At 39.7% G+C, this 17,315-nt stretch overlaps 1 protein-coding gene across 2 annotated transcripts in view; it reads right to left on the bottom strand.

Moving 5' to 3' along the window:
- Positions 1-10,451: 10,451 nt before the first annotated feature.
- Positions 10,452-17,315, bottom strand: part of CTDSPL (CTD small phosphatase like) — a 73,006-nt gene continuing 66,142 nt past the window's right edge. For both annotated transcript variants that reach the window (XM_081971701.1, XM_081971700.1), the window contains one exon: positions 10,452-15,554. In XM_081971701.1, the coding sequence (XP_081827827.1) occupies positions 15,429-15,554 (126 nt within the window). In that variant the 3' untranslated portion in view covers positions 10,452-15,428. The remainder of the gene's footprint in view (positions 15,555-17,315) is intronic.

Here is a 17,315-nt window from a genome sequence, read left to right as displayed (position 1 = left end):
CTCTTTGGCTTTGAAAAGGAGATGAGCACCGCCCCCTAGAGTCGGGAATGACTAGCACATATGTGTGAGGGGAACCTTTATCTTTAACTGTTAATGAATGTTTGAAAGTCAAGGTTGTTTCTTCCCTGTGCATCATATTGAGAGACAAAACAGCCTTATAAAGAAATATCTAGATAAGGGATGTCTCCCCTTGACAATTTAAAGTCCCGTGGACTCCAACTCCCAAAATCCCAGCATGGCTGCCTGGGGAATTCTGGGAATTGAAGTCCACAAATCTTAAAAGTTACAATTGTTGGGCATACCTGATCTAGAGCTACATATTGCAGAACTTGCTATGTTCAGAATTTTTTGTTTGTTCATTTCTCATACGGTACAAGTACATGTGGGTAGGTTTTAATGGTGTACTTTACCTTTTTAAATTATTTTTTAAATGTATACCCTTCCTTTAGTATTTGAGGAGCTGCCACAAAGAAGAGGGGGTCAAATTATTCTCCAAAGCACCTGAGGGTGGGACAAGAAATAATGGATGGAAACTAACCAAAGAGAGAAGCAACCTGGAATTAAAGATGAAACTTCCTAACAGGGAGGACAATTAACCAGTGGAACAACTCGCCACCAGAAATTGTAGGCAATCCATCATTGGAGGTTTTTAAAAAGAGACTAGACAGTCACTTATCTGAAATAGTATAGGTTCTCCTGCTTGAACAGGGGGCTGGACTAGAAGACCTCCAAGGTCCCTCCCTCCTTTATTCTATTCTAACGTCTTTATTATTTTTATAAACAATTAATGCAATAAGCATACCTAATACTGATTTCTCCTCTTATTTTCCTTGATGGAAGTAAGGCAAAAGTACCAAAAAGAGAGAGAGATTATATCTACAATGCCAATTTTCAGGAAAAAGAAAAATACAGATAGTCCTTGACTTAACTAAAGTTCATTTAGTGACCGTTCAAAGTTACAATGGCACTGAAAAAAGGTGACTTTTGACCATTTTTCACACATATGACCACTACAGCATTCCCATGCTAATGTGGTTTACATTCGAATGTTTGACAACTGATTCATATTTATGACGGTTGCAGTGTCCCTGGGTCATGTGGTCCCCTTTTGCAACCTTCTAACAAGAAAAGTCCGTGGGAAGCCAGATTCACTTAACAACTGTGTTCCTAACTTAACAACTGCAATGATTCACTTAACAACCGTGACAAGAAAAGTCGTAAAATGGGATAAAACTCACTTTACACATTTCTCACTTAACGACAAAAAATTTAGGTTTAATTGTGTTGAGGACTACCTCTATTTCTTCCTGTAAATGGGTGTAACAGAGAAAAATATTTATTCATGATGCGCAGATGTCCCCAATGTCAAACAAACAAACAAGACACCAGAGACATGGAACAAAGAGAAATTTTGTGTTGACACACCTGGCCTATAAACCAGATTGTAAGAAGTGAAGGATGGATATCAGATTGGAAAAAGTAATCCTGGTGACATTTCAATGTAGGATTCATTGAACTGTTCCACTGGTTAATCTTCCCCACTGTCAGGAAGTTTCTCCTTAATTCCAGTTGCTTCTCTCCTTGATTATTTCACCGCATATATAGATTTTCTATTTTAGATAGATGATAGATAGATAGATAGATAGATAGATAGATAGATAGATAGATAGATGATAGATAGATAGATGATAGATGATAGATGATAGATAGATAGATAGATAGATGATAGATAGATAGATAGATAGATAGATAGATAGATAGATAGATAGATAGATGATAGATAGACAGATAGACAGATAGATAGACAGACCGGCAGTTTTTTGAGGGAAAAGGGGGTATCTTATATTCTGAAAAATACGGTATCTATCCGTTAACTCCTGAGATAGATGATAGATACCGTATTTTTCAGAATATAAGACACCCCCTTTTCCCTCAAAAAAGGGGCTGAAAATCTGGGTGTGTCTTATACACTGAATATAGCATTTTTGGCATCCCCCTTCCCCAAAACAGCCGTGCATAGCCTTTAGGAGGCTTTCAGAGTGCTCCTGGGGGCTGGGGAGGGCACAAATGAGCAAAAAACAGACTGTTTTTCAGGTTTTTATGCCTAAAACGGGACTGGAACTCACTGTCTCCTAGTGACTGTCCCTTGCCTAAGGCAAGACTAGAACTCACAGCCTCCTGATTTCTAGTCCAGTACTGTCATTGCTTTTTTTTTTTTGTTTTTAAAAAGAACTCTCCCTCCCTCCCCATCTCTCTCCTTCCCCAAATCTAATCCTTCTCTCCATGGAGGTCTCCAAGTCCTGGCTCCTGACACATTATAATTTAGCTTCTTGAGGGATATTTTAAGGCTGTAATTGACAGGTTGAGGTTTTAGAGTTGGGCAAGGCACACAAAATGATCTACCTCCCTCCTTTCTTCTCCTTCTCTTCCCTTTTTCACTCCTTCCCCCCATCTCTTCTGTCTCTACCAGTCTATCAATGGGGGGAAAGCCAATATTTCTCTGTTTATTTATGTATATGATATATAGTCCCCCCTCCCATCCAGCTCCATAAACAGCTGGGTGGCTCACAGAATTAAAAAGGCATAAAACAGGAAAGCAATTTCTTTAAAATTTTGTTCCAACACGTCTGATTTATTTTATTATTATTTTTTAGATGACATTTTTTTATCAAAGGGCTTCGGAGTGGATCCAGCCTGATCATGCATAAAGAGACACAGAGATCTTGCTTAAAATTGGGTAAAGCTAAAGGTTCCCCTCGCACATTTGTGCTAGTCATTCCCGACTCTAGGGGGCGGTGCTCATCTCCCTTTCAAAGCCGAAGAGCCAGCGCTGCCCGAAGACGTCTCTGTGGTCATGTGGCCGCCATGACTCAACGCCGAAGGAACGCTGTTATCTTCCCACCAAAGGTGGTTCCTATTTTTACTACTTGCATTATTTACATTCTTTCGAACTGCTAGGTTGGCAGAAGCTGGGACAAGTAACCATGCTGGCTGGGGAATTCTGGGAGTTGAAGTCCACAAGTCTTAAAGTTCCCAAGTTTGGACACCCCTGATCTAGTAGAAGCAAAGTTCAAGGCTTCAATGGTGGAACTTCTCCCACAGTCCTGAAACTTTAGTGCTCAGCAGTTAGGCTGTAATTTATGGTCCGTTTTTAGACCTGTGGGTCACCTGACCATGTTTGATGACCGTTTTGCTGAAAACCTTCCATTTGCTTCCAGTTGTGGGCAAAGCAGAGGACCACTGGTTTGCTTAATAACCATCACCAAACACGTCATAAGATTGGCCACACGACTTTATCACGTATGACTATTATGAGTTATCACTGTGGTGAGCAAACTCTACTACAGTCATAACTTGAGGACCATCCTGGTTTAGAAGCAGGGATGGGCTTCAAAAATCGGGTTCTCTTTCCAGTTACAATGGGCGTGGCCTAGTTGGCCTCCTGTGGGGAGGCCGTTTTTACCTTCCCCAGGTTCCGGAGGCTTTCCTTGAGCTTGCGGGAGGGCGAAAACTGCCTCCCCTGGGCTCCAGAGGCCCTCCAAGTTTCTGGCTTCCCAGAACGTCCAGATGGCCAGTTTTTCCCCCTCCCCGAACCTCCGTGTGGGCCCTGCACTTACCTCGCATCCAAAACGGAGACTCCTGGGGGGAAGGGGGGCGAGGCAAGCCAGGGGTGGGATTTGGAAGTTCTCCAAACTGGCCATAACATTAGCTATGGGTTCTCCCGAACTCAGGAGACCCTGTAGAAGTCCTCCCCTGGTTAAGGGCTAGTTTTTGTGGCAAAAGTTCTCACGGTGCCCTTCTTATATTGTCCTTGCAGAAAGTACTTGCCTTACAAAACACCAGATCTCAAGTTTTATCATCATTATTATTTTTTATTTATTTATATGGATGTCCAGCTCATCTAAGTGACCCTGGGTGGCTCAAGACCTTTCTTGCCACAGTTGTTAAGTGAATCACTTCAGTTGTTGAATTAATAACATGGTTGTTAAGCTGATTTGGCTTCCTCGTTGACTTTGCTTGTCACAAAAGGGGGATCACGTGACCCCCGGGTTTCTGCGACCGTCATAAGTACATGCCAGTTGCCAAGCCTCTGAATCTTTTTTTAAAAAATAATAATTTTATTGAGTATTTTAATCTTTAAAAACAGTAAAGAAGGCACAACAAGGGGAAAAAACCCACAAAACATACATAACAATATAGAGTAATTTTACAGCTTTCTATATCGGCTTTCCTGCTTAGCTTTTCCGTATAATTCTCCCTTCTGCATTGCCTTCCCATTACTATAACCTTGTCCTATAATGTAGCAAACGTAGTGCTAACACTTATAATAATATTCATTATTTGTATCACCATATATTTATATTCTCTATTTTCTGTTTTGGCTTCTGATTTCTAGCCACTTATACATTTTATTCCATACTTTATAGAAGTCCTATTCTTCTCTTTCTTTTAGTTCTATTGTCATGTTATCCATTTCTGTGCATTCGAGTATTTTCCTGATTATAGTTTCATCTGCGGGTGTATTGATTTTTTTCCAGTTTTGTGCGAAAGCAATCCTGGCTGCAGTGAGTGTGTGTATGATTATGTATTGAGATTGTTTATCCATTTTTTTGGTCTAGTAATAAGACCAATAAGAATGCTTCTGGTTTGAGTTCTATTTTTCGCTCTGTAATTTCTTCCAACCATTTCCGAATTTTGCACCAGTATTTCCTTGTGATGGGGCACGTCCACCACATATGATAGAATGTTCCAGGCTTGTGGCTGCATCTCCAACATTTGGGGGATAAATTTGGGTACATTTTCAAAGTGAGCTTCCGAATCTTGATCATGTGACCACAGGGGGGGGGGTCTGCAATGGTCATAAATGTGAATTGTCATGTCATTTTTTTCACTACCATTGCAACTTTGAATGGTCACTAAATAATTGGTTGTAATTCAAGGACTGCGTGCACAACACATTGTTGACATTGATAAGTTCTGTAGAGATTGTTCTCGACTTACAACAGCTCACTTAGCGTCCAAAGTGACAATGGCACTGAAAAAAGGGATTTATGATCGTTTTTCACACTTACAACTGTTGCAGCATCCCCATGGTCATATGATCAAAATTCAGACGCTTGGCAACTGGTCCATACTTATGATGATTGCAATGTCTCAGGGTTATGTGATCATTTTTTGTGACCAGCATAGTCAATGGGAAAACCAGATTCACTTAACAACTATTTTTGCTAATTTAAGAATTGCAGTGATTAACTTAGCAACTGTGTCAGGAACGGTCAGAAAATGGAGCAAACCTCACTTAACAAATATCTCACTCAGCAACAGAAAGGGTGGGCTCAATTGAAGTTGTAAGTAGAGGACTACCTGTGGATAAATCTCTAGGGTTGAGAGCTGTGGTTAGAATGCAGTATTGCAGGCTGACTCTGCCTACTGCCAGCAGTTCAATCCTGACCGGCTCGAGGTTGACTCATCCTTCACATCCTTCTGAGGTGGTTAAAATGAAGACCCAGATTGTTGGGGACAAGAGGCTGACTTTGTAAACTGCTTAGAGAGGGCACTATGAAGCACTATGAAGCAGTATATAAGTCTAAGTGCTTTTGCTGTTTTCATTACTTCACATCTGTTTCCATTCTTCATTCAGCCCACGATTGGCACCTGGAGAAGGTCAAAGGTGAGGTGGATTCTCAACCCAGATCTAATCTTTTATTGTATGATGCTGGTTGTGGTCAGGCCTCTCACAATTAAGGACAAAGCACATCATTATAAACCTTGGAATTTTTCCAGTAGGGTAGAATTGCAGATTTACCTGTTTGTGCCTCTTGGGCGGTGTCCTATTAAAAGCTGATAGTCTGTACAGGAAATGTTTACGAATCAATGAAGGGTGGAAAGAGAAGGAGGACAAAAAAACATTGGCAGAGCTTTTACAAAAACCATGCCAGGTTTTTGCTAGAGATTTGGTTGCTGAAATGCTTCCTGGTTGCTGTATTTGCAAATAGGGTGGGGAAGGAAACAAGGCATTTAATGAAAGAATTACGTTCAGGAGTGCAGCAGCCCTAGAGCTACCAGAAATGGGCACAGTTAGAAAACTATTAGGTCTGTAAATACTGGGCTAAAAATAGAAAATCAAAGAAAGGCTTTGCATGATTTTGAGTCAACTCCAATGGATTGAACGATCCAATCGATATAATATTCTAATCGAGCTGATGAATCAGATTGGACTGGAAGATAAAAGTTGGGCAGGTGCAAAAAATATTCTATCTCCAGAGCTGTGCTTCTCAAATTTAAGACAACTTCTCTTGCAACACTCAATGGAAGTAAAAAATTGGTTTTTGAAGAAGCAGGATGGAAAGATTTTAGACTCAGGTGCTGGAGAATTACCCTTGGGAATAGTATGGACAGCCAAGAAAACAAAACAAGTGGTTCAACAGAATAAATCGATTCAGGTTTTCTCCTCCAAGGAGCATACGGATGTGTTATGTATGCAAAGAGCCAGCTTTCTGGAGAAGCCCCCAACGATGAAAAAAGTGGAAAGAAAGATGGCCAACAGCCAGGTAGATAACTCAAATCATAGTGGCATTTGGGGGGCAGTGCTGGAGCACCTGAAAGACTAACTTTGGGCCTGGTCCTTCTAGAGAAGGTTGTCCCTTACAGCTGTTGGAGGAAATATCCTTCTGGGTTCAGTTCCAAGTGGAAAGAAAGACACTGGAAACATGGAGGCTGCTTGGAAAGATGGTTTAATGGTGGACAGGATCACGTGGCTTGAGCTCCTGAACAGAAAAGGGGGATCAGATGCTTCCAGATGTTGGGTGAAGAAGAAAAAGAGAGAGAGATGCTGAAAGTCCCTGTTTTATGCCTTCTCTGGCCTTTGATCTTGAGCTTGTATTCTGATTGGTTGTCAGGCTCCCATGGGGCCATGTAGGGGCAACTCTGTAGGCTGCGTTTTGAGTCCAGGTTTGGTTGAGCATTGCTTCTTCCCAGGTGCCCTGTGGTGAGATGGGTAAAGGGCCAATAGTATCACGCCTTAATCCCATCGTTTTGGAGCTGAAGGGGAGATCTTTGTTATGTAGAATAGACTGGCTCAGGCCTTTTAATGGCCCGTTGTCAAAGGTGGGGCTATTAACAGTGAGTCTGCTTCCTGCCTAAAAACAGGTTTCTCCATTTCTTATCCAGAGAAATATAATATTCTGCCCTTTCAATATTTCCCAGGATATTTCATTTTCCTAGGAGACGGGTGGGTGCTAACTTCCTACACAGCTTAAATTGACTTGATGGCACTTAACCAATGAGACCAAAAAACCCCATCAGATTCTGATGTTCAAGAAACCTTGCCACTTTTTGCTAGTTGTATGGGGTTGTAGGTTCTACAGAGAGAGCTTGCAGTTTAAAGTCATTAGCCCAAAAAGGCATATTGTCTGACATAGGAGCTGTTTTCTTGATCCTTAAAAGTGAATGGAATTTACAGTAGACTTCGGCATATGACAATAATTGAGCTCAAAATGTCTAGTTTAATGAAAAGAAGGACTAGGGGAGACATGATAGCAGTCTTCCAAAATCTCAAGGGCTGCCATAATGAAGAGGGAGTGAAACTATTCTCCAAGGCACCTGAGGGTAGAACAAGAAGCAATGGGTGGAAACTAATCAAGGAGAGAAGCAACTTAGAACTGAGGAGAAACTTCCTGACAGTTAGAACAATTAATCAGTGGAACAGAAGTTGCCTCCAGAAGTTGTGAATGCCCCAACACTGGAAGTCTTTAAGAAGATGTTGGATAGCCATTTGTCTGAAGTGATATAGGGTTTCCTGCCTAGGCAGGGGGTTGGACTAGAAGACCTCCAAGGTCCCTTCCAACTCTGCTATTGTATTGTATTGTATTGTATTGTATTGTATAAAATTAAGCAAGCCAGACAGCTGCTAAGCAAGACAGTTGCTGAGTTTTGTCCCATTTTACAACTCTTTTGTTGTTTAGTGAACCACTGCAGTTGTTAAACTAGTAACATGGTTGCTAAGCGAATCAGGCTTCCCCATTGACTGCCCTTGTCAAAAAGTCGCAAAAGGGGATCTTATGACTCCGGAGATTCTGCAACCGTCATAAATATGGTTCCGTTGCCTGAATTTCGGTCACATGACCATGGGGATGGTGCAACGGTTGTTAAAATGTGAAAAACAAGTCATGTCGCTGTTTTCAGTGACATAACTTTGAACAGTCACTAATAAAATAGTTGTAGGTCAAGGATTACCTGTAAAATGGAATTAAATCAAAGTGGATTTGGAGGTATAAGGGCTCCTGCCATGGGCAGGGGGTTGGACTAGAAGACCTCCAAGGTCCCTGATGATTCTAGGCCTCTCAGTGCCAGCTAATTCTTTTACCTGATTCTACTAAGCACCCAAGGTCAGTCCAATATTAAATGTAGTATGTGATAATATTTCTACAGGAAACCACCCAAATGTTTTAATATATTGCATTTTTTAAAAAAAATTATTAAATTCATATGCACCCTTTATTCTCGCTAAATAAAGCAAATTCGGTGCAAAAATCAAGAATACGTCCAACACCAGGCTGTCTCTTGAAGCATTGTATGTTAGAAAAAGGCATTAATACATTTCTTTTAACATTTGAAATTATCTGCTTTGCTACTTCCTGATTTTCTTCTGTTTTTAGTGCTTACAAGATCAAAGATTGCAGAAAGAGTAGGTTAAAGGCAAATACTTCGCTAGAAAACTATATACGGGCGACATATATACAGGGATGTCATCATACAGGTTTAGCAAGGGCTGGAAAATGGATTTAGATGGATGATAATCCAGTGGAATTCTACCTTCAACCCACTGAGGTTGTATTTCCTGTTCAAAAATTAGTAGCTCGACTTTGCCATCTTGTGGCCTGAAAAAATCGGTACATTAATGAGAATTTAGTGATCTCATCAAGTCTCTTTCTCCAACAAACCAATCCCCACCCTTTGTGGTCTCCAGACTTGGCAACTTAAAAGACTTGTGAACTTCAACTCCCAGAATTCCTCCCTGCTGGCTGAGGAATCCTGGGAGTTGAAGTCCACAAGTCTTAAAGTTGCCGAGTTTGGATACCCTTGGTCTAATAGTGATGCCGAAACTTTTTCTTACGGAATGCCAAAATTGCATGCACGCCCACTCAATCTCCCCACCCACCTGTGCATGCGAACCCACCCACCCACCCCGTGCATGCATGCGCAACTCCTCCCCAGTCTCCGGAGGCTTTCCTGAAGCCCGGGGAGGGGGAAATTCAGCTGGCCAGGGGATGCATGCTGCCGGAGACGACAGCTGTCGTTCCACGAAATATGGCTACACATGCTACCTGTGGAACGCATGCCATAGGTTCGCCATCACTGGTCTAATATAACATATTGGGCAGTGGTGGGATTCAAATAATTTTAACAGCCAGTTCTCTGCCCTGACAATTTCTTCCAACAACCAGTTAACCAAACTGCTCATAAAGTTAACAAATTTTCGAACTGGCTGAATCCTACCTCTGATATTGAGGGATCAATATCAAAATATTGATATTTGATAAAATATTGATATCAAAATATCAATATCAAAAGTTTTCTGGATCTCTCTCCCCCCCCCCCCCCCAATATAAAGAGATTTGTTTCATTGCAACACTCCTTCTCTGGTGGATGCAAATTCTGGAGGATCCTTTTAGAGGATGAAATCATATTTGAATGAAAAATTCCATGCAAATTAGGAATATACTTTTTTTTTTCTGATGTTTTTATTCACAATCCTTTTAGAAAGCTGAGCTTTCTTTAGAATGTTATTTAACGCATCCTGAATTAATCTGAACATTCATTCACAGACTTAGGTTTTGCTAAAATAAGGAGCATTTTGGGCAAAATTGTTTTGTGGTTTAAAAACAACTGTTAAAGTTATGGGTATGTCTAAAAAATCAGTAGCCTATTGTTGTTTTTTGTCGGTCTTATTTAAGGGTGTTCAGGAAACATGTGGCAGAATTTAGAATAGGCTAACCACTTTGTGGATGTGGGCAGTTTTTATCTCCCAGAATTCTTCCTTTAGCATGCCTTTGCAGAGAATACTGGGAGTTGAAGTCCACACACTGGGAAGTGGCCCGGTTTGGAGGAACTTTGACCTAATCAGTGGGAAACTGCTTTGTCCTTTTAAAGAGTAAAGTGATTTTTGAAAAACTTCAGAACATCCTTCTCAATGGCCCCCATGCATAACTGTCCAGATTACCTTTATAAAAAAAACCCTATTTTTAAATACCTTAATATCCCCACCCTCCATTAAACCTGGTTATTAATTTCTTTGCCTCTCTTCATAAATCCTCCCATGGTTAAATCTGTTTTTTCCCCATGAAGTGTGGCATTGTTCAAAGCAGGGAAGTGTGTAAACAGTTCCTTTATTAGATTAACAAACAGTTCACCCATTGCTTGTGATCTTTTCATAGTTCCCAGAAATAAAATAGAAAAAAAATAGTCAGCTTTTATTTATTTTGCATAGGTAGCTGATAGGATTTCAAGCCATTTTTCAATCCTAATTTGCCTTCCCAGTCAAAGTAATTGTTGCAGCACCTTTAAATCAGAGGCAAAAACATTCAATTTACAATAGGACTGTGCGGTTTGGTATTTTATTATTATTTTTAAAAAACAGATCTATAGAGCAATTATTTTTCATTTTGGAAAATATATATATACTACAGCTTTTTTTTTTTACACAGATATTTCCAGGTTCTTTCGAGATTGGAGTTTCCACATTTTCATTCTAGTTCGTCAATGATGCCAGGAATAGAGACTGCACACATCACAAATTAAACAACTCTGGAGGTGGAGCAATTTGTCAATTAAAAGCTTTTCTTGCTGTGTTTTTTTTTTAAGTTACAGTACAAAAAAGTTGAGCAAGAAGAAACAACTTGCTTTCCCAAGAAGGAAGGGAAGGGAAGGGAAGGGAAAAGAAAGGAAGGGAAAGGAAGGAAGGAATTTCATATTCTAGGAACCCTTCAAGTGCTGGTGGTGCATCATGCTAATTTTTAAATCACGCCCCCCCCCCACACACACACACAAAATCTCCCAACGTACAAGTGACAACAGAACTCCTCAAGAGGCAAGCAGAAGTTTAAAGTTCAGGATCAGGGATAGGGGATTATGCCTTGGTAAGGCCACACTTGGAATCCTGCATTCAGTTCTGGTCGCCACGATGTAGAAAAGATGTGGAGACTCTAGAAAGAGTGCAGAGAAGAGCAACAAGGATGATTAGGGGACTGGAGGTTAAAACATATGAAGAACGGTTGCAGGAACTGGGTATGTTTAGCTTAAGAGAAAGAAGGACTAGGGGAGACATGATAGCAGTCTTCCAATATCTCAGGGGTTGCAAACTATTCTCCAAAGCACCTGAGGGTAGAACAAGAAGCAATGGGTGGAAACTAAGCAAAGAGAGAAGCAACTTAGAGCCGAGAAATTTCCTGACAGTGAGAACAATTAATCAGTGGAACAGAAGTTGCCTCCAGAAGTTGTGAATGCCCCAACACTGGAAGTCTTTAAGAAGATGTTGGATAGCCATTTGTCTGAAACGGTATAGGGTTTCCTGCCTGAGCAGGGGGTTGGACTAGAAGACCTCCAAGGTCCCTTCCAACTCTACTATTGTATTGTATTGATTAAAGATGCCGCAATCGTAGTATTGAAACCTTGCCCCTTTTTACTTGCATTATCTACTTTTTTGACTCCACCCCCACCTTCTCCCTGGGCTGCTTGCATTCATCAGATATTCAAAATGCCACCCTTCAAGCTACGTTGCAGAAGGTGGTAGATGTTGCTGACTCATGCCCTTCCAATCAAGGGCACCATCTTGGCTAACTTTTCTACAAAGGGCCCACTAAATGTTGCATTCAACCCAGGGCATATGAAACTGGTGTGTACCTGAAAAATTGTGTAGGTGTCAATAGAATTCTAGTTTACAGCCAAGCATGATTGCATATTCATTCAAGGCATCTCCTGCCTTGTGTTAAAGAGTTTGAAAAGTAACTGATTGGACAGGTTAATTAATGGCTCACTGAAATGGACCCAAACTGATTTTATTCCTCTTGTGTGCGACTGATCACAGATCAACCTCAAAAACAGGACAATATTTCTGAGGGATTTCTAAGCACCTTGAATATGGCTGTAAGATGCTTCACAAACAATTCCCCCCCAAATGTATTGTCTCAGAAAATCCAGTGCAAACAGAAGTAATGCCTAAATTTTAAAATAGGTTTTCTTCGGCCTTCCACAAGCAACATCCTCTATTCTCAGGATTACATTTACCTGAGGAGATCCAGAATGAAATCGTGCCCAAGTAAGGAAAAGGCACGTGGTTGTTATAACCACGATTTTCCAAAAATTGATAAATTTCCACATCCCAGAATTTATCAGAATTGGGATCCCCACTGGAAGTTCTGTTGTCTGCTGGATGTGGGATTCCCCATCATATTACAAGACACTTTTCATAATCAACATTCATTCACAGACATTTAAGGCAACTAGATAGAGAGAGAGAGAGAAAAAAACCCATTGATTTTATAAAAAAGCAAAGTAAAGCATAATGGCCTGTGTTATGCACAACGGATCGCATAAAACTGTCAAAAGACACACATTATTAGAAAGGGGAAGATAGGATGGAAACTGGTTGTTGGGAAGATCAAATGATTCAAGAGGAGCCAGAAAAAAACACTGCAATTTTTCTTCAACTTAATACCAACCATTGCCATCGTATTTGCCCCGGTTGCAACCTGAATTCTTTTTCCCTGCAGACTGTATCCGAAGCTCAGAAAGCTAGAAATACAGTAGAAAAAAAATACTGCTTAGAGAACACGCTTTGGCAGTATAAATGCTTCACTATGTTGAACTCAAATACCCAAATTAAAGATCTCGCTGAAATTGAGCTTCATGGACTTAACCAGCACTCAAGTAAAACTTCAAACAAACAAAAGAAAGAAGGGAAGAAAAAAGAAAGGAAACCACCAACATTCCAGATGTTATTATTCTGAACATATCAGATTCTTGGCAAACAAGACATACAATTAAAAGAAGAACCTTCCATAAGTCAAATGAAGATATATGCGGAGGCATCTTTTGGGGTTTGTATAGGACTGTCCTGCTGATCAGAGTTCTCCAAACACTGATTAAAAATTCCTTGGATGGAGTCAAAAATCTGGTTTTTGGCTTTTTTTGTTTTACTGTACGTCCGATCGCCTGTTTTCTGCCTATGCATGTTGGCCTGAATGTTCACTTCGAAAAGATGGGCCCATCTGCTTCTTAGCTAAAAAAACCTTTTAAACAAATTCATCTAAAACTGGGCAAAGGCAAGGAACAAAAACCTGTAATCTCAGCATCTGAGAAATGGTGGTGTTGTTTTTTTAAAACTGGGATAAGCACCAAATGTTTTAAAGACAGTTCTTGTCCACTATGGCTAATTTAAGCATTTCAAAGGGCTTTGGTTGGTGTAAAAAAGTAAAATAAAAATGAATTTAGAAGGAGGATGGAAACATACAACTGAAATGCACCCTCTTGTAGAGGTTGAGAGAGAGAGAGGGAGGGAGTGGGAGGGAGAGAGAGAGAGAGGGGGAGAAAGAGAGAGGAAGAAGGAGAAGGAGAGGGGGAGAGAGAGATGGAGAGAGAAGACCAATATTCTTCATATTTATACAATGTTTCCCTCCAAGGATGAAAAAATGCATACATCTAAATAATAGAGATTGATTTGATGATCTTGGCCAAAAAAAACCCCCACCCCAGTATGGTGCAATTGTGCTTTCTCTCAGACCAATTCACTTAACAGGGTTGTGGTTTTCAGAAAAAGCTCAAATCTTGTTCTATACTAAGGAATAAGCAGATATGAAATAAAAATACTAAAAAAAAATTCATTCCAACAACCCAATTTTCCCTAAATGCTGTTAGTTCTAAGGATCTCCACGCACTGACCATTAGATCACGTTAGAAAGTTGCTAAGAGAAAGAAGAATCAAATGTTTCATCATAGAATTAAAGCACAGAACTAACATCCCTATTTTTCCTTTTTTAAAAAAAACAAAAAATGGAAGAAGCATGAAGGGAAGAAAAATTCCACCACCACTGTGGAAACACTGGTGACAACCCCGAATTTAAAAAATAATAATAATTAATTAACACACGACTGCGTTGGCCAGAAACTAAGGGTGCAAAGGGCTTTTGAAATTCCAGTAGCTCAGGCACAGCGGCAAAGAACAGTATAAAAGCCAACGTTCAGTTCCATTTGGTGAGCCTTTGTTAGCAGCAATTGAAAGAGAGAAAACAAAAACACAGGGCACAATTTAAAAACTAAAAAATATAAAGGGAAATGTCTCCCACCAGGGCCACGGAAAGGAAGGAGGGCTATGGAAAGAAACTTCGCTTCCCCTGGGACGTTAAGAGCATCGTTTGCAATACCTCACCATAAATATTTCATGCTGAACAAATACACTCATTGTCTTCTACGCTTTCTCTCCATTTTATCCCTGAACCTCAGAAACACCTGGCAGTTGTGCGTTAGCAAACACAATCGGAGACTCTTCTTGAAGGGAATGTGGAGTTGCAAGGGAGGACATTTCCCCTTCCATTTTGCTGCGTTCCGTTAAAAAATAAATAAATGCAGATATGCCCTAAACTAAGTGCAAAACATCATCCAAATTAATAAGGGAGATGCATCTCCATCTTAGATGTTATCCCATTTACTTCTACCTATTGGTTATGAGGCTTCAAATGCGGTATACAAAATATAGCCGTTGGTATTTTAAGGACAGTAACAACCTTCCCCAAATTTCTTCTTTGATTCCGTAGTTTTAAGTTGCTCTATTAAAAAAAAAAAAAGGTCTCCCAACTCTGTCTTTTTTTTTCCTCTTCTTCTTCAAGCATTTAAACAATACAAGACTTAAAAGATTCTGGAAATACCTCTTGTACAAAAGTGATTTTTTTGTTTTTGTTTTGTAAATCTTAAAACAACATCCAAAAAGGCACTTCATCCTGGAAGAAATCAAGTTCAGAGTCAGGTCAACTGCTCTAATGAAGCAGGGCAGGGTGGGGAAAACACTGCATAGCAGGATGAGCTGGGAAGCGGATGGAGGGGGGGGGCGATGACTTGACTGGTGAACCAGTTAACACCAAGCGTTCATATTTTTTTTTTTGGCATGTTTTAAGGGGGGGAAAAAAGAGCAGAACTTTGTTTATGAAATGCGCTAAACGTCCCATTCAAAATAGCTTCTTTTTCCATCATCATTTCTTTTAAGACATAATCCGTTCACTTCATGGCGTTAAGTCAATCTTATGATTTAGAAGCACTGGGTCGCGGCTGTCTTGCATGGCAAAGGAAGATCATTGAAGGAACATTGAAGGTTTATCCAGAGCAGTCTCTGGGAGAGGCTTCAGGTAATGCAACAGGACAGGTGTTCAAGGAGTCGACTACCTGTTACACAGCTTGTGGAGCATGGTGTAGACTTCCTCCTCTCTGCTTAACCCTTCAAAGAAAGGAATAAGGTCCAGCAATTCTGTGTCTGTCATGTCGTCAAACCAGGACTGAACAGGCACCTGAAATAAAAAAGCAACAACAGCCCAACATATTATTATTATTATTATTATTATTATTATTATTATTATTATTATTATTATTATTATTATTATTATTATTATTGCATCAACAGAATTGTATCACAGCGGCCAGTTGTTTCGCCGGATTTGGCATTAATTACTAGTCGGGCCCCACCCAGGGGCCTAGGATGTCGTAATGTATTTTATTATTATTATTATTATTATTATTATTATTATTATTATTATTATTATTATTATTATTATTATTATTATTATTATTATTATTATTATTATTATTATTTATTATTATTATTATTATTATTATTATTATTATTATTATTATTATTATTATTATTATTATTATTATTATTATTATTATTATTATTATTATTATTATTATTATTATTCTGCAGTTGTAGGTTGCTCGAAGCCTTAAGAAACTTCATTTACTCCTATCCCATAATTTATTAATTTTAGAAATAATTCATTTATTCCTGTTAAACTGTCCTGCTTAACAATTGAAAACCTGGGCTGGATGGTGGTTGTATGTTGAGGAAAGTCTCTCTCTCTCTCTCTCTCTCACACACACACACACACACTCCTCCAGTCATGAAGTTCCAGACAAAGTCATAGGGTCACTTGCATTATTCAAGGAGATGGTTTAGTATTTTATTCATTTACTCCTATCTCACCTTTATTAGTTTTAGAGATAATTCAAGGTGGCAAACATATCCAGAATTCCCTCCTGCTCTGAATATCCTCACAACAACAACCACGTGAGGTGAGTTAGGATGAGAGAAAGGGATTGGCCCAAAGTCACCCAGCTGACTTTTATGCCTAAGGCAGGAGTAGAATTTAACATCTCCGGGTGATTGGCCCAAAGTCCCCCAGCTGGATCTCATGGCTAAGGCGGGACTAGAACTCACCGTCTGCTGGTGATTGACGCACAATTTGGCATTTTAGGTTTTATTTTATTACATTTTGAAAACACACCCATCTATATCACAGAAGGACTCTTTTTAATATTTTAAAATATTAAAAGATACAAAATGTTAAAAGGAAAGGATAAGTTAAAAATAAATGTGTTTATTCTTAAGGGGGCTTTCAGGGTGTTAACTAGCCATAGTGCTGTGGGCTGTAGACCCAAACAAGGCCAAAGAACCAAGTTTTTACAGCTTCTCAGAAGGTGAGGAGAGTGGGGGTCCATCTCTCCTCTGGGAGGAGAATGTTCAACAGGGTGGGGGCAATAACACAGAAGGCTCTCTTCTTTAATTCATGAATTTAAGTAATGGTTTCTTTGGCAGATGACCAGAGAGTTATAATTCTCTAATGGTAGATCCCCAAATTTCTTATTAAACTGACACTCTGGAGTCTATTAAAAAAAAGAAAAAGTCAACAAGTATCTCTCTAAACAGAACCAAAAGTAAAACTACTTCCATATATTACAACCATTGTTAAAGATGAGTCTTGAAAGTCCCTTGGGTTACAAGGAGATCCAACCAGTCAATCCTAAAGGAAGTAAATCGTGACTGCTCTTTAAGAAAGATGGATCTTGAAACTGAAGCTCAAATACTTTGGCCACTAAAGTAGACCGTAATATTCGGAAAAATAGAAGGCAAAAGGAGAAGGGAACAGTAGAGGATGAGATGGTTAGATACAATGAACATGAATTTGGGAAAACTCCAGAAGACAGAATAGAATAACAGAATTGGAAGGGACCTTGAAGATTATCTAATACAACCCCTTGGTCAGGCAGGAAAC

Source organism: Natrix helvetica, assembly GCF_964273705.1.
Source record: "Natrix helvetica genome assembly, chromosome: Z".
Classification (NCBI taxonomy): Eukaryota; Metazoa; Chordata; class Lepidosauria; order Squamata; family Natricidae; genus Natrix; species Natrix helvetica.
The sequence above is the reverse complement of the archived record's forward strand: the minus strand, read 5'-3'. Positions and strand labels throughout refer to the sequence as shown.